We start from the raw sequence: 20,977 nt of genomic DNA, 5'->3' as shown, positions 1-20,977 counted from the left end.
CGTTCCTGGAATTTTGCTAGTGATTAGCATTCTGACTTCCTGCAAGTCTGATTTATAGTAGGCTGGCTTCCTGGGCTGGTTACTATAGATTATGGCTTGGTTTCTTAGCCATAAGAAGATGGTGAGTCAGAGTTCCATATCTATATACTATCTGGCCATTAACTATGTGTTTAATCTCTCAAGGTCAAATGGCCTTAGGAAGTTTGTTAGTGAAATGTGGATGGACCTTGAGTAGGCTGTCAGTGAAGGCTAGAGGGACAAGGAGGAAATTATAGTTGGAAGGTGGAAAAAGGTGACCTTGATACATGATCATGAAAGGTTTAGCAATGCTGTCACCTGCAGTAACATGAAAAATAGAAAGTATACTGAATGAACTAGTGGATCTGGCTAAGGAGATTTCCTGGCGGGAAGCTGAAAGTGCCCACTGGTTTCTTTTAGTTACTGATGATAAAATATGATTGAAGAGAAAGAATCTGTTCAATTTTCCAGCAAAATTTAGAGGAAGTATTAGAGGGCTCAAACCAGTCTTCCAGGGCATAAAGCATTCTCAAAGTAAGAAAGGTCCTCAGTGCAAAGGTCAAATCCAGGGTGCTATCAGGAAGACACAGTCCCAGAGTAAAAACGAGACCAATGATGTGACTTTAAATACCTTCTTAAGATCTCAGAAAGATTTAAGATGGTGTCTATGAACTATTCCAGACAGATAATTGGCCTTTTAAGGATTGTAAGACACCACTTGTCTTTCCAAAGATGGTAGCAATGACAGCCCTTTCACAGTATGAACTTGCTAACCCTGCAAAAAGATCTGCAGTCTCCTTCCCCTTTCCTTGAATCCAGGCTAGCTTTACTGATTTGTTTATTATATATATAATTGTATATATTATTTATATATATATTAATATAGTAATATATTATATTACTATATATAGTATATAGTATACCATAGTATATAGTATATAGTGTGTGTGTATATATATATATATATATATATATATATATATATATATGTGTGTGTGTATATATATATATATATATATATATATATATATATAGTAGAAGTGTTACTAAGTGACTTCTATGGCTAGGTCTGAAAAGACCATGTAGCTTCTGCCTGTTTTGCAGTGCTCACTGTCGGATTGCTCAGTCCCAAGACACTCCCTCTGGGAACCCATTTGCCATGTTTTGTGAAGCCCAAGTCATGTGGGGAGGCCACAAATAGGCACTCTGCTTGTCAGACTCTACTGAGCTCAGACTTCGTCATTCTAGCTCAGGCATCAGGTGTGTCAGTGGGGCACCCTCCAGATGATTCCAGTGCCTTTGAGTCACCCTTAACTAAGTCATTCCCAATTGAGACTCCAGACACTGTGGGACACAAGCCACCCCCACTGTCCTGTCCCACGGAACGTGTAAGCATAATACAACGCTTGCTACTTTATGGCAATTAAGTGTTGGGTGGTTCCATTTCGCAATAGATAAACCTGAATACCTGGCTATACATACAAGTGATCCTAAGAATCATGCCATTTTCAAGCAGGAAAGGACCTTAAGAGAGTCACCGAGTCCTACTGCCTCAGTTTTCAGATAAAAAAAAAAAAAAAAACCTGACTCTCCTAGAACTACATGGCTTGCCTAATGTCATCCCATTAGTTAATAGCAGACCAAGAGCCTGAACTCCTCTTCCATTACAGTACAGATGTGTCCACCGCACAGTGTAGTTTTCTGTGAACTGGAACAGTACCAGCTATTCTGCCAGAGATAGAGTCTTCACCAAAGTTCTAGCTCTCTTGAGGGATAGAGCCCTGACTTTGGGTAAGCCTCTAAGCTCCTCATGGGGTGTATCTAAAGAGTAAGTGTGGATCATGTTACTAGACCGGCCAACTTGTTTCTTCCTTGCTCAGTCTTCCTTGGTCTCTCTCTCCTTCCTATGGCTTCTTCCACTCCACTATTGTCTTCTAATTTTCTTTTATCAACACCATGTATGAACAAAACCTTGTGTATCAACCAATGGCTCTGAGAAGCATAGATTATGCTTGTAGTTCATGGGATACAGACTCATAACAGAAACGGAAAGGATCATTCAGTTGGCTGATGGTTATCAAAAGAGCTCAGGATATGAAACAGAAATGGAATACCCATCTACAAGGAGAATCCTGACTCCCATCAGTCACCAGGGGTTCTCAGGAATTACATTTGGAATCCCTAATTTTCCAAATGTAATTCCTGAGAACCCCTGGTGACTGATGGGAGTCAGGATTCTCCTTGTAGATAGGGTATTCCATTTCTGTTTCATAGTCTAAAAGTAATTTGCCTATAATCATCTATGATCTTTGCACTTCTGTGTGTATCTCAGAACTGAAATCCCTCAAAATCAAAATAGGCAGTTGTATTTTTCCCCTTAAAGTTCTTATCATGGTAGTTCAATATTAAAATCACTGGTATTCAAAGAACATGCTTTGAATGACAATTTTATTATATACTTTTTAAGCTTTTTTTTGCGGGGGGGCTCAAACCCACAACCCTGAGATCAAGTTCACATGCTCCTCCAACTGAGCCAGTCAGGCATCCCTCGAATCACAATTTTAGACTATCTAGTTCATGGCATTAAATTGTAGGGATGAAAGCAAACTTATAGGGTGTTCTTCAAGTGTTTAATGGAGCCTATGTATCTTCTCAAAACTGGTGCTTTAGAATAGATGCAAAGGGAAGAAAATATAATAAGGACACATTCTACAGAGGAAAAGAAATAGACCTTATGAAGATATAGTACAGAAACTCAGGTTTTGAAAGCCCGATGGGAAGGTATTTGGGGATTGTTTAACTAAACTCAAATGTAGACACTGAGAATTAGTCCTCTCCACTGAAGAGCTGGAGGTAAAATGGAACCATCAAATTTAAACCTAGTAATACTGTTCATTTTGGTTCTATGTTTCTGTTTTTGTCTGTGTTTTTTCTCGACAGCTTTCACATTTCTAGGAAAGAGGTTGGAGTGATTTAGTTGAATGCATAGACAGAGCACCTGGAGCACAAAAAAGGTGAAATCACATGATTAAGTCAAGGATTGGTCCATTTAAGTCACATACCTGCTTTTGGATTATGAATCCGTTCAGAATTTGACTAAATTTTGGATCTACTCTCCAGAAAAATAAGTACATTAATACATTTTCATAAAATTCCCATTCATGAGGCAAGAATATGCAATGGGAAAGTCTCTTCACAAACAGTGTTAGGAAAACTGGACAGCTACATGCAAAAGAATGATACTGGACCACTTTCTTACGCCACACACAAAAACAAAGTCAAAGCGGGTTAAGGACCTATATGTGAGACCTGAAACCGTAAAAATCCTAGAAGAGAACACGGGCAGTAATTTCTCTAACATAAGCTGTAGCAACATTTTTCTAGATACATCTCCTCAAGCAAGGGAAACAAAAGCAAAAATAGACTATTGGGACTACATAAAAATGTGTACACATATTTTCCTCTGCACAGCAAAGGAAGCAACCAACAAAACTAAAAGACAACCTATGGAATGGGAAAAGTATTTGCAAATGATATATCCAATAAAGGGTTGATATCCAAAATATATGAAGAACTTGTATAGCTGAACACCCCAAACCCCCCCAAATAATGCAATTAAAAATGGTGAGAAGACATGAACAGACATTTCTCCAAAGAAGACATCCAGATGGCCAACAGACACATGAGAAGATGTTCAATGTCACTCATCATCAGGGCAATACAAATTAAAACTATAATGGAATATCACCTCACGCCTGTCAGAATGGCTAAAATAAAAAACACAAGGAACAATAAGTGTTGGCAAGGATGTAGAGAAAAAGGAATCTTCCTGCACTGTTGGTGGGAATGAAAACTGGTGCAGCCACTGTGGAAGACAGTATGGAGGTTCCTCAAAAAGTTAAAAATAGGCTCATCTGGGTGGCTCAGTAGGTTAAGCCACTGATTCTTGATTTTGGCTCAGGTCATGATCTCAGAGTCGTGAGACTGAGCCCTGCATTGGGCTGTGTGCTGACAGCGTGGAGCCTGCTTGGGATTCTCTCTTTCCCTTTCTCTCTCTGCCCCTCCCCTGCGTGCATGCTCTCTCTCTCTCAAGACAAATACATAAAAAACCTTAAATAATTTTTTTAAACGTTAAAAATAGAACTATCCCGTGATCCAGCAATCTCACCACTGGGTATTTACCCCCAAAACACAAAAACACTAATTCAAAGGGATACATGCACCCCTAGGTTTGCTGCAGCACTATTTACAATAGCCATATTATGGAGGCAGTCCAAGTGTCCATTGATAGTGAATGAATAAAGAAGATGTGATATATTATATCCAATGGAATATTATGGATTAAAAAGTACACTTACGATGAAAAAGAAGAAAAATTGGAAGATTATAACAACGAACACATGTATACATTTTACCTAGATTCAATGCTTCTTCACTTTGTGCTACATTTGCTTTATTTTCTCTATTGATAGATAAGGTGTAGATATAGCCTAGATGTATTTTTTTTTGTAGAAACATTTGAAATTAAGTTGCAGACATCATAAAACTTCACCTTGAAATGCTCCAACATGGGTTCTTAATGTATAGAATTGTTGAATCACGGTATGGTACACCTGAAACTAACATAACACTGTATGTTAACGATACTGAAATTAAAAGTAAAAACTTACTTAAAAAATGAAAAAAAAATGCCCATTCCTGGGCCCCATGTCCATCAATCTCTCAACCAAAAGATTAGTATAAATACGGACAACAGAATACCATTAAGCAGTTAAAAAGATGAACTTGGGGAGCCTGGGTGGCTCAGTCAGTTGAGCGACCTACTTCGGCTCAGGTCATGATCTCATGGTTTGTGGGTTTGAGCCCCACGTCAGGCTCTGTGCCGACAGCTCAGAGCCTGGAGCCTGCTTCTGATTCTGTGTCTCCCTCTCTCTCTGCCCCTCCCCCACTCATGCTCTGTCTCCTCTGTCTCAGAAATAAACATTAAAAAAAATAAATAAAAAAGATGAACTTCATCTTCTGTTTTGAAATGGAAAAATGAACGTTACTTACAGGATTCAAGAAGTAGACCAAAGAATAGTTTCATATAAATAGTACAGTGAAATAAAGGAATAACTGAATGAATGAAGGCCCCTAGATCCCTGAGCATGGGCAAAGCTGGAAAGCAGTGATGGAGTTTTCCATAGCAGCATCCTAAGAGGGTATGCTTTCTGGGTTGAGAACTCATTTTAAGGACTCCAACAGATACAGACTAGGAGGAGCTGGAAAGGTGACACCATGTGACATCTCTTAAAGGGATGTAATTCACAGCTGCCACAGGAAGACTCAGCAAGAGCACAGCTAAAAACTGCCTCTAGAAGCATTTTGCGATCTACCAGTTAGGATAATGGTTTAGTTAACTGTAACAGACACCAAATAACAATGCCTTAAACAAGATGAGTTACTTTCCTCTTCTATAAAAGTCCAGCTGGCAGGCAGCCCAGGAAAGTTGAGCTGCTCTGTTTCAAGTGACGGTCCTGAGACGCTGGTTCCTCTGCCTTTCTCTTTCTTCCTTCCTTTCTTCCTTCCTTCCTTCCTTCCTTCCTTCCTTCCTTCCTTCCTTCCTTCCTTTCTTCTTCCCTTCCTTTTCTTTCTTTCTTTCTTTCTTTCTTTCTTTCTTTCTTTCTTTCTTTCTTTCTTTCTTTCCTTTCTTTCTTTCTTTCTTTCTTTCTTTCTTTCTTTCTTTCTTTCTTTCTTTCTCTTTCTTTCTTTCTTTCTTTCTTTCTTTCTTTCTTTCTTTCTTTCTTTCTTTCTTCTTCCCTTCCCTTTCTTTTCTTTTCTTTCTTTCTTTCTTCTTCCCTTCCCTTTCTTTCTTTTCTTTCTTGCTTTCTTTCTTTTTCTTCTTCCCTTCCCTTTCTTTCTTTTCTTTCTTTCTTTCTTGCTTTCTTTCTTTCTTTCTTTCTTTCATTCTTTCTTTCTTCTTCCCTTCCCTTTCTTTCTTTCTCTTTCTTTCTTTCTTTCTTTTTTCTTTCTTTCTTTCTTTCTTTCTTTCTTTCTTTCTTTCTTTCTTTCTTTCTTTCTTCTTCCCTTCCTTTTCTTTCTTTCTTTCTTTCTTTCTTTCTTTCTTTCTTTCTTTCTTTCTTGCCATCTTCCAGGGTGTTACCCTCATCCACATGATTGAACTGCATGTCTACTACCATGGCTGAATTCTTGTCTCAGAAAGGAGGAAAAGTGGAAGGGAGCACATGCAACTTTAAGGATGTTACCCAGGAGTGGCATACATCACTTAGGCTCACATCCTATTGATGGGAACTTAGTCAAATGGCCATACCTGACTACAATGGTGGCTAGGAAATGTAGTCTCTACATGGACAGCCATATGCCTCCTTTAAAACTTGGGGATTGCTGGGGCACCTGGCTAGCTCAGTTGGTAGAACATGTGACTCTTGATCTTGGGGTTGTGAGTTTGAGCCCCATGTAGGGAGTAGAGCTTACTTAGAACAAAATCACAAAGCCTCACTCCAAAATCTCTGTACTCTGTACCACCCCACTGCACCTACACTGAAAAGAGAATAAATCTTTAAAACAAAAACAGAAACAACTTGGGGATTACTGTTACTAAAAGGAAGAAAGGAAATGCTGATGAAATAATTTGTCCAAGTCTTTATGTCTATATATGTGACTTCATTATTATTATTCTTTTTGTTAAGCTTTGTCACAGGTCATGACAGACATTCTCTAAAATGTCCCCCCACCCCCTGCCAATCATTCATGCCTCCTGGTATTTAAAGCTTTGTTTAATCCCCTACTCTTGAGTGACATTCTTCAAGTGAATAGAATGTTGACAGGCTGTCACTCCCATGAGTAAATTATGAAAGATGTACTTTCATCTTGCTGGCAACTCTACGGCCTTCTCAGTTACATGTTTTGATGAAGTAAGTGGCCATGTTGGAAAGACCCATGTACCAAGAAACTGAGGTTAGTCTATAGACATTGTAGTAGAAAAATTCTCTAACCTTATATACAAGACAACCTAGTTGTAAATCATTATAGGCCATGATACCAATGAGAATATAGACACGAGGCATGTCAGGGAGCTCTGAGCTGTGGGCTCTATGGCTAGGGACATTTCTCTTCCTTTGATGGCCTTGTTGCCTCATCTGTACAATGATAAGCTTTTAGTTGGTGAACTCTTGAAATCATTTCAATTATAAAACTCAGTAACTCATTGATTCTGAATTTTCACCAAAAGATATGAGCCCAGAATGAGAGATTTAGAACATACCTGTTTACTTCAATTTTCCTGACTTCAGTTCAGAATCTAACTAACGTTAGCTGAGAATTTAGCAAACCCATGTGACAATTTAGTGTCTCCATGTGACAATTTAGTGACAAGGAAAGGAGCACCTGGCTGGCTCAGTCAGTACAGCATGTGACTGTTGATCTCAGGGTTGTGAGTTTGAACCCAACACTGTGGGTAGAGTTTACTTTTATTTATTTATTTACTTATTATTTATTTGCTTATTTAATGACAGGGAAAGCATCCTGACTCCCACAGCATTTGGCAAAGACCTGGGTAAATAAGGTAAAACGTGTAAGCCACCTCCACTCTTCAAGATTCTGAAATGTGTCTCAGGACCAAGCACATGAGCTATTGACTTTTTTAAAAAGTAAGATTAGGTATGGATTTATTACCTGATCGCTTGCCATTGTCAAAATGCTCAGAACTCTCCCCACCCATTAGAGGGTTTTTTTGGGTCAGGAAGTACTTCTTTAATGGTGGCCTTCTAACCACCTATCTTAGAGTCCCTGGGGTGATGGTTATATGAAGCTTCCGGGGCCTCACCCCTAGACCTAATGAATCAGAAGGCCTAGGAATGTAGCCCTGGTAGTTTGCTTTTAATTACAGCATCCCAGGTAATTTTCATGCACACAAAAAGTTAAGAACCAGTCTTTTGCCTGCTTGGGGCCAAAGGTTCTCTTGATGCTACCTCCCTGAGTCTTCTTCCACTCTTTGTGATCCTCAGCTCTCCCTTGCTTTTTCTAAGCTGCTGTATCTTTATTGCGTGTTCTTAATATTTAATGTCACAGATAATGACGGTTTTGTTGATCAAGGACACCCTTAGTTTTCTCCTGTTAAATCAGAAGATCAGATTGGATAATTTTAAAAGTCTCCTCCAACTCAACATGTTCAATTCCATTTCTATAAATTCTGGCTGGGTAGATATACCTGGTCATAGACAGCTCCCTTGATCATTCAGGGTTCTGGGGAACTCCTTGGGAATATGTCAGAGTCAGCACGACGCTAGCTTCTTATTGTCATCACTAGGGTCTTCCTAAAGTATCTCAGATCAGTGATGCTTGCATCGCTTAGACTTAGGCACAGAGAGACACCCATTCACTGGGAACAATTATGGAATATTCTCACTTATGTTACAACCTTCCCTGGTACTGACAATTCTCAGCTTTCTAACATTTCGAAAGTTAGAAATGAACTGTTTTTCAAAGAGATTTTACAAAATAATATTCTGGTTTGAGTTATAGCCCTGAGAAGTACCTTGAGCAAGAAAGACTTCACGGAGAAAGAGGGGTGGGCTAATGAGGACTGCAGTGATAACCAGGGGAAGTGAAGACTCTAGGTTTAGATAAATATCTATAACCTCCTAAGTTTGGGCTCCACAGAGAAGCCCCAGGGTTCTGCAATTCCCTGTTGGTAGTTCTAAAAAGCGATTTTAACAAAAGAGAAGTTCAAAGCAAACTGGGCTTGTGTTTTGGAAGTGTCATCACTGTATTTCTGCAGCATAGGGTGTATATGTATTTTTTGGTTGCAGTGGTGAAGTTTATATGTTCCCTGGTATAATTAGTTATGAGTCATCTGATGACACTAAAAACCCAAACGGCTCAGGTAGCTGAGTATTCCTTTTTAAGACAACGGATGTTGCTAAAAGTCACTGTTCTACTTTCTGAGAAAAATCCCACTAACATATAAAATATACCATTTATTTAAAAAAAGTAAGTCTATTTGTATTAAATACCATAAAAGGAAATTGTCAACATAATTATTTAACGTGCATGTAAGAATCACTCTTTAAGACCCACTGCTGTATTTTCGTGGAGCTAGAAGATTCTCAGCTGAGTTTCTCACTTGGGTGAGAGGTTTCAGCCAAGTGGTTTTTCCATTCTCCCCTTTTTCAGAGTAGCTTGTGAGAAATGTTTTCAGCTAGAGTTTGTTTACTTTCTATAGGTTAATCTTATGATTAAATATGCAGTTTCCTAAGCCAGTGGTTCTCAAACTTTAGTGTGGAGCAGAATCACGTGGAGTAAACGCAGATTGCTGGGCCGCATTCCCAGAGTTTCTGATTTAGTAACTTGGAATTGGACACAAGGATTTGCATTTCGAACAAGTTCCCAAGTGATGCTAATGCTGTCAGTCTGGGGACGACGCTGTCTTGAACTCTCAGCTCCCACGCAAAAACCGAATTGGATTCTGAATGCTCCAGAGGAAACTTGGGCATTGTTTTTGAAAGCATAATACTCATTTATGGCACCAAATATTTTATCACTGTTTTGCCTGAAGCAATTTCTTTTTCCTTTGTGTTTTACTAGAAATTTCGTACCTTGGCCACTTTTAGCATGAGATAGGCCTTGCATTACACTCATTTGTGTAGAAATCTTATCTGTTTTACTACTCTGAGCTCTTTGAAAGATTGTGTTCATCTTTGAAGCCTCATTGTACCTTATATCTTGTAGACATCAAATAATTCTTTGGTGAACTGAATTTAGTTATGTATACATGTTTTGAATTTGTTTCACACCTAGTTTTCTACATCTAATATCCATAAATAATAAACACTGAATTAAGTATGCAGCTCGCATATTCTTAACTGTACATATTATTTTAACTGACTTTGACGGTTTGGGGAAATAACAGTTTCTTTCAGCTTAATATAAATCTAAATAATTACATCTACTTAATCATTGATAAGTTACCTATATTTTTGAATCCTGTCATTTTACTGTGAGATTTCTGTACATAGAAACAGGACTTGGGAACGTGCATAATAATACAGCACTTACAAAGACTGACCGGCCCAGAACTGTTATCTTTAAAAGCCAATGTCAAGGTCATGGGACTAACTTCTGATATTACTCAAATAGAGGTTGATTTACCCTCAGTCACCTTTGCTTCCCTTTAATACCTTCAACTACTTAAGAATAAACTATATCTCCAAGAACTGGATTTCTCGAATCAGATGCCACATTGCCAGAAATATTCATACGATTGTTGCATTTTTAGTAGCCATAATCAAATATATTTGAATTTTTTGACTTACAGATTTTAGATCTTCAGCTTTGGAAGAGACCATAAAGATCATCCAAGTGTACACGTCCTCAGTCAAGGCTCACATCTTCCTTACAGTCTACTCACACTCACCTTTGGTTTAAAAAAAAAAAAAAAAAAAAAAAAAGCAACCTTCAGCTTCTATGCAATCCTATTCAACCCCTTTAGAAATAAAGCCTGTCTAAACAGGGTATTCCAAATGTCTGTTATTCCCCCATGGTCATGTTATTTCCCATGGCTGTTTCCCTTTTCCCTATTTCTAACTCTCCCTGCTACAGAAGAAGCTAAGGGGCAGCTACAGCCCACAACTTCCAGCTATTAGCTGCTCAGGGCACACAGACTTGCCATCGACATGCCTGAATCATGACTGATGAAGCAAAGAACTTAGCAGCTTTCTCCTCCAAACCCAGGCTCAGCACAAAATCTGTTACCACAATGACTTCCTTGGCAGTTATTGTGATACTAGCAAGAAATGATATGGACTTCAACAAGGATCAAAAAAAGAATAAAGCCTTTGAGAGAAAAAGAAGTCTCCATCAAATATAATAACCTCAGTAAGGAATATAAATAGCTAAATGCTTACAGGTCATAGTTCACACCCCCTTCATTAAAACTTTAGCTCAAGTAAATAAAGGGCTATGTTTACAGATTTAGGTAATCTATTTCTCTTGTATGCTTTTTACTAATTAAAATCTATCCAACCTGGGACTGCTTCAAACCATAATCCTCTATCATACTTTACAATTTTACTTTCAACTGCGATGAAAATATGTTTTCCCACTGATGCTCACAAAGCCACAGTAAACAACAGCCATGTACTACATAAATAAAACATGAACCTACAAATAGAACTATAAATTTAATTCATTCACATATAAACTTCAGACCAAGAAACGTAAATGTCTATTAAAATTACAACAGATTTATTTTTTTATTTTTATTTTTTTATTTTTAACGTTTTTATTTATTTTTGAGACAGAGAGAGACAGAGCATGAACAGGGGAGTGTCAGAGAGAGAGGGAGACACAGAATCGGAAGCAGGCTCCAGGCTCTGAGCCATCAGCCCAGAGCCTGATGCGGGGCTCGAACTCACGGACCGCGAGATCGTGACCTGGCTGAAGTCGGACGCTTAACCGACTGCGCCACCCAGGCTCCCCAAAATTACAACAGATTTAAAAGAGCTATGGTTTAGAACCCTGTCAAGTTCTGCATTCTAGGGAGCAAAATCAAATAAGGCATAAATACTTTGAGCAAAGGAAGAGAGACATGTGACACTGAATGAGTTTCCATGCTAGAGATGACCATGGATACATAGAAGACACGTGACATCCACAAGTCAAGAGGCATACAGAAATGGAAAAAGAAAACAGAATACAGAATTTAAGAATAAAACTTGCAAAGACAGAAATAAGAGGAATAAGCTTTCCTGGTACCTTATGCAGACTTTAGGAAATTGCCACCAAATACTTTTCAAATTAGGACACATTTTCCCCACCGTAAGTATAAATGGGGATTCAGCTTTGATATTTGCCTTGTGAATTGGATGAAATTGAGCTGAGGGCCAGATGTTTTCCATCTGTGTTTTAGATTATGCTAAACACAAAATCATTAGAGAGCACCCGTATGACTGAAGAGTTTTTTATTAAAAAGCCAGGTAACATCTCCTTCCTGCCTTAGACTTCGGAGGATTTTAGTATATTTTTGATGTTAGAATTTTGACAAGTAACAAAAAAAATTAGATGAATAGTTTTGAGTTAAAAAACCCAACCACCTCATAATAGGTGGCCTGAATCTTCATAAGGTTGAAACAACTTTTGAAAAGTGAAAGCTGCGGATTATCCATGTATCAAACTAGGAACTTGATTTATTTCCCCTGAATTGGATTTTGGTATTAGGTAGGCAACCAAAATATATTAGTTAATCTAGTTTATTATGTGCTGTGCAGAAACTGCAGTTCACGTGCATGGACTAAATTACGGATTAAGTGTCACATACCCCATTGGGGATTCTGCTTCAGCATAATCACTAACGACATGGAAGGAAAAGTATATAAAGTCTAGAAAGGGAAGTCATCAAAATGTCAGCATGAAAATGCATATACTATATCAATCATCACATGCAAATCTCTAACTGGTAACAAGTTGAAATAGTAAAACTGAAACTATCACAAAAAGTTGTGATGGCCCATAAACTGATTACATCTTTGTTGAACAGTATGACTTATTCGTTATAGTAACACTATGTAAGTTGTTTTACAATGTCCATAAACTAATTTGAAACATTGCAGATTCTTTAAAAACAAGTGGGGGAGGAGCGATTGACACAAAGATCTTTATGCAAAAATGTGCTGAGTCTGAACGTCACCAGAGAAAGATGTACTGTTTATGTATATTGGATACCACATTGATCAGGTTACCATTATGGTGGCCCAATGATGAAACGTGTCCTTTTGTTGTATTAATCTAAGTAAAGATTTCATTGCCAAAATACATCTTTCTGTCTAGATTTTTTCCTTACTTTTTCCTGTTGCATCAAACTATGCTGGCACATATCCTTATTTCAAAGCTGCCCTGGGTTTCATACTGTTTTAAAGTCCCTCTCTATCATGCAGACCAGAGGTAGGTAGTGATATCTGATAGAACATTCATATTACCTATTTTGAGTAGCTCTCAATTTGGGATATTAGCAAAAGTGGATATAATTCCACTTACTAGAAAAACAAAACTTGAAGGTTGAATCTCATTATGCAACACAGTTCATTTCCCAGTGTGATATCAATGTATCTCAACTTGTCAATATTTACCGTGAAGAGCGAAGGCAAGTAAAAGTGGTTTGCAATTTTAGAGCCCTAAACAGCTTACTAGGTGTTTACATGAATATGAAGTCATAGCTACCACTATAGTAACATTCTGTGACACTCTCACAGCAAAACCAAAATAAATGGGAAACACTAAAGGTTCAGCTTTAAACGGATTACTGAAAAACCTATAGTATTAGAACAGAGTACAAAGTAGGGTGACAAACTGCCTTTTCTACAAATGTCATTGTTTCAAGTAGGTTTCTGCAAGAAGCATGCTCATCAAGATTAGTTTTCAAATGGCTATGTCTTTTTTGGTTGACTTACAGCAAAATAATTTAAAGCAATATTCATAACATGGTTTTAAGATTTAAATTCTATCTGAAACTAGACTAACACAGTAAATAATACAGTTGTATTTTCTTTAACATAATTTACTTCCATTCATTACAAATTAGCGGTCAGCTGAAGGTAAAATTTACACAATTTTCCCTTGAGAAAACTGTGGAGTATTGTTAACAAGTTTAGAAACACACATTTCAGAGCTACCTAAATAACTGATAAGTCAATTTCTCCATGTTTCTAAGTTCTTGATCAAAACGGTTCATTCATCAATTGTTAGATTCAAAATAATCATATCACATTAATTTTAGAATTTTCTAAAATGATACTGTTGTTTGCATGCTACTAAAACCATTGCTTCAAAAATGTATATGAGACCATCATTAACATATTCTCTTCAATTAATTTTTAAAACAATTGACTTGGGTGCTAGGGTCTTTAAGTAAAGCCTTGAATTTGGTTGGTAGATTAAACTTTCCTTTTTGATGTTAGCAAAACTCTAAATAAAAAATAACTTTTAGTTTACGTTTAATGGTAATTTGTTTCTGTGCTGCCCAAGCGAGCACTGAACTTCTCTTACTTTAAATTTTATTAAATTTTCTGCAAACTGTGCTTAATTGTACATACTTATGCATATTCTTTCTGCATATTGATTTATTTTAAAATAGTCTTTAAAGCCCTAAGTGGTACTGGTTGCAGTTTTATGAAACAGACCATGCATTAGCAGTTCACATTTTAACAGTTTATACAATCGAATACATTTTTGCAGTCAAACTTATATTTCTGATTCATTAGCTTATTTTTCAGTATAGACATGAAACGGTTTCCTACACTTGGACAATAACATCACATCATTGTGGCTTCCTTGCTTCCACTTGGACAATGGCATGAGCATTTTGTTCTAAAGTAACTGGAACACAAATGTTCAGTGGTAGGATAAAGAACGGTCTTTCCGTGGTACCAAGTTAGCCTAAGAACTGTACTTTTACCATACTTTTTAAGCTTGTAGGTTTAACTAAGTGAAAACATAAGAAGGTTATTTTGTCATCAAATGACTGCTCTGCTTTTAAATTTTTTATATATCGTATTTTTAGATACGTTCCGTATGTTTTATCCAGTTCTCTTGGCAATCATAAAGTTAAACTTAGAAGGAAACTTTACCTTCAACACTGCATCTGTTTAGATACTAAAGGATCACAGCCATCAGTAATAGCCAGCAGGCTCATTTCAAACTTGCCATTTTTCTTTTTTCACCAAGGGCATTCTCTTTTGAATGAGAGAATCACTTTAACTTTTGAGTCCAAAGCCCTTGGTCTTTCCACTCTACCAGGATTTCTCTCCCTACTATCTGCAAAAAAAAAAAAAAAAAAAAAAATCTTTTCTGGCTCTGATGTGAGTTTCTGTAACTCTTCATAGAAATGATTCTCAAGAATCTGGGTTTAGATTAAGACCACACACCTAGATGTATATTACCGTAACTGCGTAGCAACTTTCTTATTACTATTGCTAGCAAACCTGTCACTCTTGAAAATTTAGCTAAGCAAACTATCCTTCCCAGGTAGAGAAGCCTGAAGACTCCCGTTCCAATCTATCATTAAACAGTTTCAAAATCTCTAATGAGAACAACTGGTTTAAGGCCTATCTCCACGATGATTTGAATATTCTTTTACTACCTTGTCTCAAATTAGAGTAAAATGTCATTTCTTAGGAATATGAAAGTAATTTCATCTCTATTATGTTGATGTCTGTGTTTTACTTTATACTGTAAGTCTCAAGCACAACCTTCCTAGCTTTTAAGAATTTACCCTTCAGTTTGACTTCAAATAGAAGTTTGTAAACTGTGAAATCCTATCAATTTATATACGCTTCTGCTACCATGAAGACTATTCAGTTCCACTGAAATCTGGCATTAATGAGGCCAGCTTAACATATTAACAAAATTTAGAACATTTTCTGTTCTTTGATAATTCTAAATCAGATTATCTTATTATTAAGATAATTATTAAGATTAAGATGTCAGTTTCAGGTTTAAAAACTCAAATATACGCAAACATCCAGGAGTCAGCTGAGTCAAGACACTTGAAAAAACACTTGTAAACTTTTTTAGAGACAGGCGAGAAACCTACCTATGAGTATTCCTGGTTCCTCCCTGAGCAAATCCTGGTCAACTTCAATGAATAAAAAAAAAACAAAATCCCAAGATACAAAGTGGAACTAAAAACTTCCAGGCCCAGCCAGAAGATCTCTAAGTGTCTATTGTGAAACAACACTCTTCAGATTTTCACAGCACAATGAAGAAGAAAAGAAGCAAAACAAGAGGATTGAGGTGACAGCTTCTTTCCTGGGGGAAAGACCAACCTGAAGAAGGGCCCCCAGTTTCTCTGTAACTCTCCAGAATCTCATCTGTGAACAAATCCTTGAGTCTCCAGCATCTCTCCAAACACCTGCATAACCCACTGCCAGGAGGGAGCACAGCTCCGTGTGACCTCTGTCCCTAGAGTACCACCAAATGGAAAGCCACGAATTCGCCAGATAACATAAGGTCCACTGTATGTACAGCAGGTATCAAACTTTTAAGAGAAGCCCGACAGTCTCCGGTCAAGTCCTAAGGCCGCATGAGAAACTCAAGGTGTGACTGGAAAATCTTGCCCTATCCCTCTTTACCGCAAAACTGACCCTGCCCTTCTTCCTCCATCCATGCACCCCACACACCTTCCCAGACCCTTCTAAAGCAAAGAAACCTCCCCACATGCAGTCTACAGGAACCGTCTTCTCGGTGAAATCTGACCATTTTGTAAAGCCTCCCCGAAGAAGAAAAGATCAAATGAGACTGGCTCAGCCGGGTCCCGAGGTGACCCCAGAGTTAACGTATTTATTTTCACGCTGCAACTGCGGATTGCTTTACAGAGACATTTCATGCTGTAGCTCTGCATGGAGCTGAGGACAAAAGTAACATTTTTATTAACGTTATAATTATTATAATTATTCTTTAACAAAGCTATTAAATAACCTGTACAAAGCCCGGACGGGTCCTAGCAAAAAACAAAAACAAAACAAACAAACAAACAAAAAACCCCACAATTTCAAATCTCCCAAGGTCCTTCTGCTTTAACTCAAGTGTTTCCTATATACAAGGTCAGCCCAGTGTGGTCCCCCAAAACTGTAGATCTCCTAGACGATGGGAATGGTTAAGAGCTTGAAACCGCCCTGGCGTGACGCAGTGCTCCTCACCCTACTTCCCCTGTTCCCCCGGGGCACAGGGTCCCTGTCCGAAGGCCGGGCCAGGGAAGCTGGGAGCCCGGGCGCTGCTTTGGGAGGAGGGCAGAAGGAAGACGCGAGAGCCTGTTGGGTCTTCCCTCCGCCAGCTGCCCACAGAGCTCCGGAACCTCCCCAAAGAGGGGCTGGAAAGGGAGTCCCAGGCGGGAGAGGCCTCGAGTCGCCCCGCGGTAGGCTCACAGGTCCCGCGGGTCTTCCCGCTTGACCCCGGCCTCGGCAACTTTGAGCTTCTTGTTCTGGTGCGTCTTGACGTGCTTGGCGAGGTGGTCGCTGCGCATGAAGCGCTTCCCGCACTCTGGGCAGGCGAAGCGCTTCTCGCCGGTGTGAGTCCGCAGGTGCCGCTGCAGCTCATCCGAGCGCGTGAAGCTCTTGCCGCAAAAGAGCCAGTTGCACACGAAGGGCCGCTCGCCCGTGTGCCAGCGCAGGTGCGCCTTGAGGTGCGACGTCTTGCCGTACACCTTGCCGCAGCCCGGCACGTGGCATACGTGCTGCTTCTTCTTGCCCGGCTCTGCCTCGGGGGCGCCGCCAGCCGCCTGGCAGTTGGGGCAGCGGCAGCGGCGGCACCTCCTGGCCGTGGCCGCCAGGGGGGCCTTGGTCTGCAGCAGCGCAGCGATCTGGCTCTGGTACTGCGCAAAGTCCGACGGGCCCAACACCAGGCCCCGCTGCAGGGCGGCGGCGGCGGCGGCCGCGGCGGCGGCGGCCGCTGAGGCCGGGAAGCGAGGTGCGTGCGGGCCCCCGGCGCAGGCGCCGGAGAGGCCGCCCCCCGGAACCCCGGAGGTCCCCGGACCGGTGCCCGCCTGCGGGATACTCCACCACGGGAGGTCGTCGGGGGCTGGGTTGGGAGACAGCTGGCGGCACGTGGGTGGCGGTGGTGGGGGCGGCGGTGGCAGCAGGTTGGAGTAGCCGGGCGGCAGCGCCGCCTGTGTAGGGTAGGGCACGTAGGCAGGCGCGCAGCTGGCGGGCAGCGCCGCCATGCTCGAGGGCAGCATCTTGACGGGTGAGAACTCGTAGGGGTACGAGGGGTCGGCGGGGGGTGTGAGCGGCAGCTCGTGGGCCGCCCCAAAGGACGGCTGCAGGTGCGTCTTCTGCGGCGTCAGGCCCAGGCTGGGGTGCGGGGGCGGCAGCGCGCCCGGTGAGTGCGCGGGCATGTCGGCGGTCCACGGGTGAAAGAGCCTGGAGGGCGAGCCCAGCGCGGGGTCGTAGGGCACCTGCAGGAAGTCCGGGGGCGCAGCGGCTCCCGGCTGGCCTATACGGCTACAGGTGGCGGCTAGCAGCGCCAGGGGCGAGTGCTTTCCCAGGTCCGGGGAGGCGCTGGGGGTGCGGTCCTGCATGGGCGGCGGCGGCGGGGAGGGCGGAGAGGAGACAAAAGGTTAGCGCTCCAAGCGCGGTCTTCCGGCCGGCCCGCCACCCCCAAACCAGCTATTATATCACCGCCCCTCCCGCGTACCGGCTGTCCCTCCCCCCACCCACCGCACCCCCGCACGCACCCACCAGTACCGTTAACTTTTGGAGCCTGCGCTACCTGAACGCGGAGCGCTCGAGCGCTTCCTGTTAAACTACTTGGTGCAAAGAGACGCCATCCAGACTCAGAGGAAGCAGGCACACGGTGGGAGGGGAGAAGGATCCGACGGGCCGCTCCGGCCTCCGCGGTCAGAAAGGGTGTGGAAACACCCACAGACCAGCGGCCTATCCGCCCTCCCTCCCACCTTTTAAGCTACTCTCGAGCTCCTCCTACGCCCGCCCCAGCCTGAAATTCAGCGGGAGGGCCCCAGCAGGGTGAGCTCGGGCCCTGTTCTTGGCCAAACTCGCAAGCCCGAACAACCCTCGTATCCGTGCGTCCCTCCCCCAAAGGCCACACTCTAGACACCAAGGTTAGGTGCGAAGTTGACGTGGGCACCACTAGGTCTGACTCCAGCTGCATCCACCGAACAGGGTCCCTTTGAGATTCAGGGTGCACAGAGTACCACGATCGATCCGGACGCGACCCTTCCCACCTTTCCCTATCTCCCTCCGAGCCCAGACCTGACCTGGAGGAAGGCCTGCAGCGAGTCGTTCCGGAGGACGGCCACGGCGGCCATAGCTACAGCTTTCGGGCCGTTGGCTGCGGAGCAGGGCGCTGCCGAGGCATGGAGACCCGAAGGCGAGGACGAACGGCCGCCCAGCGTCCCTCCCCGGCGCCCTCTCTGCGCTCCGGGGCCCTCCCGCCTGCGCCTCTCGCCGCGCCCCGCTCGCTCGCCCCGCGCGCGGTCTGAGCGCTTCAGGATCACCTCCAAGAATTTGATAAGGACTTTGCTGGGCCGCCAGCCAGTCAGAGGGAAGATTTATGGCTTTGAAGTTTGCCGCTACCCAATCATCAAAGAATAGCGGCTCTTTCAGAAGCGAAAGCAAATCCTTTGAATCCACAAAGCTCCTATGGTGTGTTTGTTGCTCGGGATAAAAGAACTGATTATTAGGGGGGATGGGAAGGGAGGAGATAAAGGCGGGACAATTAATGAAGTAATCACTATGTGGGAAATGTATATACACAAATAATTGGATTTTCCTGATCAAAGGGGGCCTTGCCGCCTGGAGACCCGCGCTTGGGTTGCTTGAGACACTCGATCCTCCTCCCCTGTCCCGCAACTCCCTTGCAATTAAAGATTTGCACCGAGGCAGCGCCCAAAGTGACAAAGTGTCTTTGTTATCTCCAGAGAAATCTGCCTTTGGCTTCAGGGCGAGGGACTTTGAGACTGAGATGAGGGTAATTCCCCCCTCCTCCAGTACTTACACACCCCGCACCGGAACAGCACACCCAGCAGCCTGCGCACACCGCGGACCCCAGGGAATTCCCGGGGCGGAGCGTGGGACGCACCTCGCCGGGCCGGCCGCGTGCCCTCTACCCCCGCCCGTCGCGGTGGAGCCGCGGGCAGGGTTCTGACCCGGGGCGGGGCCAGGCGGCCGCCCAGGGCGGCGGTGGGTAGCGCGCACGCTCCTGGGCCGCCCGCCTGACAAGCCACTGTAGCTCTCTTGTGACATTCCTGCTGGCGACCTGGAAGTTTTCTTGGGCCACAACTTTTGCAAATAGTGAGCCTGGGAAAAACACCCGGACCGCGCTTACCACCACAGCTGAGCTTGGCAGGACACCCAGAGCAACCCATGATATACACCAGAGGAAAAAACTGTACGTCGCTCTTCTGTCTTCAGGCAGGCAGCCCTGGACCACCGCGAAGGGCCGGGCAAACAGCTGACCGCTATTGGCCCCCACCGAAGCCTCCCGCAGTGCCGGCAATTTCTCCCTCCAAGCCCCGTCCGGCGAGTGAGCGCTCTTTGCAAGCCGCACACACCTACCGGGGAACTACTTGGAAAAAGTAAGGCGCGGTCGAGGAAACCTTTTGTTGTCCAACAAACCACAAACAGTACGAGGGAGGCCCTTTAACCGGAAAGAAAAGTCGATAAAAACTGTTGTTCCCGTCACCTTTGTAAAGAGAAGAAAGTTCAGGCGCGGGGCGTGCGCCCCGGGTTAGGGAAAAGCTCACCCTGAACCCTCGCTGGCCCGCCCGCATGCCCGGCCGCGGAAGGACGGCCGGCCACCTGCCCCTGTCCGGCCCGGGCTCCAGGCGCGTCCTGCCAAGTCGGTGCGGACGCAGGGATCTCCGCACCTGGGAGCAAGGGGTCGCGGGAGGAGGAGGAGGCGGGCGGAAAACCGCGGAGTCCTCACGGCACTGGAGGGGATTAAGGGCCGGAAGGGCAGCTGAGGCCTCCCGCAGGCTGCCGCCGCTCACGTGGCGGTGCAACCGAGCAGGCCGCCTGGGCTTGGCGGACCGCGCTCCACGCCCGGCCTCCCCGCAGACACGGGCTCCTCTCTCCGAGGCCGCCGGCTGTGCGGGGGCTCTTTGAGCTTTCTTGCGTCCGGCCTTCCTGCGCGTGGCCAGGACTGAAGGGAGGACTGACCGTGTGGTCCAACTCGTGGTGCGGCGCCCGCGGTTAGCCCGACTCCAGCAGACTTCTGATTCGGAGACTGGGCTGTATCCTGGTGCCTTCTGCATTCCCATCAGGGGTCGGGATGCTACGCCCACCAGACATACATTTCCCCGAGCCCAGGGCCTGTCTTCGAAATAGAAACATCATGCGGAAGAAGAGTGGGCCACCTGCGGACCAAATACTATGAGCAAGCACGCCCCCCGCCCTGCCCCCCCGCCCCCCCCCCAAGGTGTTAACCCAGGAAGGATGAGCAGTGACCACCA

At 43.5% G+C, this 20,977-nt stretch overlaps 1 protein-coding gene across 2 annotated transcripts; it reads right to left on the bottom strand.

Annotated features, from left to right (window-relative positions):
* Positions 1-16,313: 16,313 nt before the first annotated feature.
* On the bottom strand, positions 16,314-19,769 carry SP5 (Sp5 transcription factor). Of its 2 annotated transcripts, none has more exons than XM_045480157.1 (2): positions 18,277-19,769; positions 16,314-18,079 (listed from the first exon to the last, which is right to left on the bottom strand). In XM_045480157.1, the coding sequence occupies exon 2, from the start codon at positions 17,900-17,902 to the stop codon at positions 16,931-16,933; it is 972 nt and encodes a 323-aa protein (XP_045336113.1). In that variant the 5' UTR covers positions 17,903-18,079; positions 18,277-19,769; the 3' UTR covers positions 16,314-16,930. The 2 variants fall into 2 exon arrangements, with proteins under 2 accessions (XP_045336113.1, XP_045336111.1); XM_045480155.1 differs by having other exon boundaries at positions 18,782-19,769.
* Between the last annotated feature and the right edge of the window lie 1,208 nt (positions 19,770-20,977).

Source organism: Leopardus geoffroyi, chromosome C1 (genome assembly GCF_018350155.1).
Source record: "Leopardus geoffroyi isolate Oge1 chromosome C1, O.geoffroyi_Oge1_pat1.0, whole genome shotgun sequence".
In the NCBI taxonomy this organism is placed as follows: Eukaryota; Metazoa; Chordata; class Mammalia; order Carnivora; family Felidae; genus Leopardus; species Leopardus geoffroyi.
The sequence above is the reverse complement of the archived record's forward strand: the minus strand, read 5'-3'. Positions and strand labels throughout refer to the sequence as shown.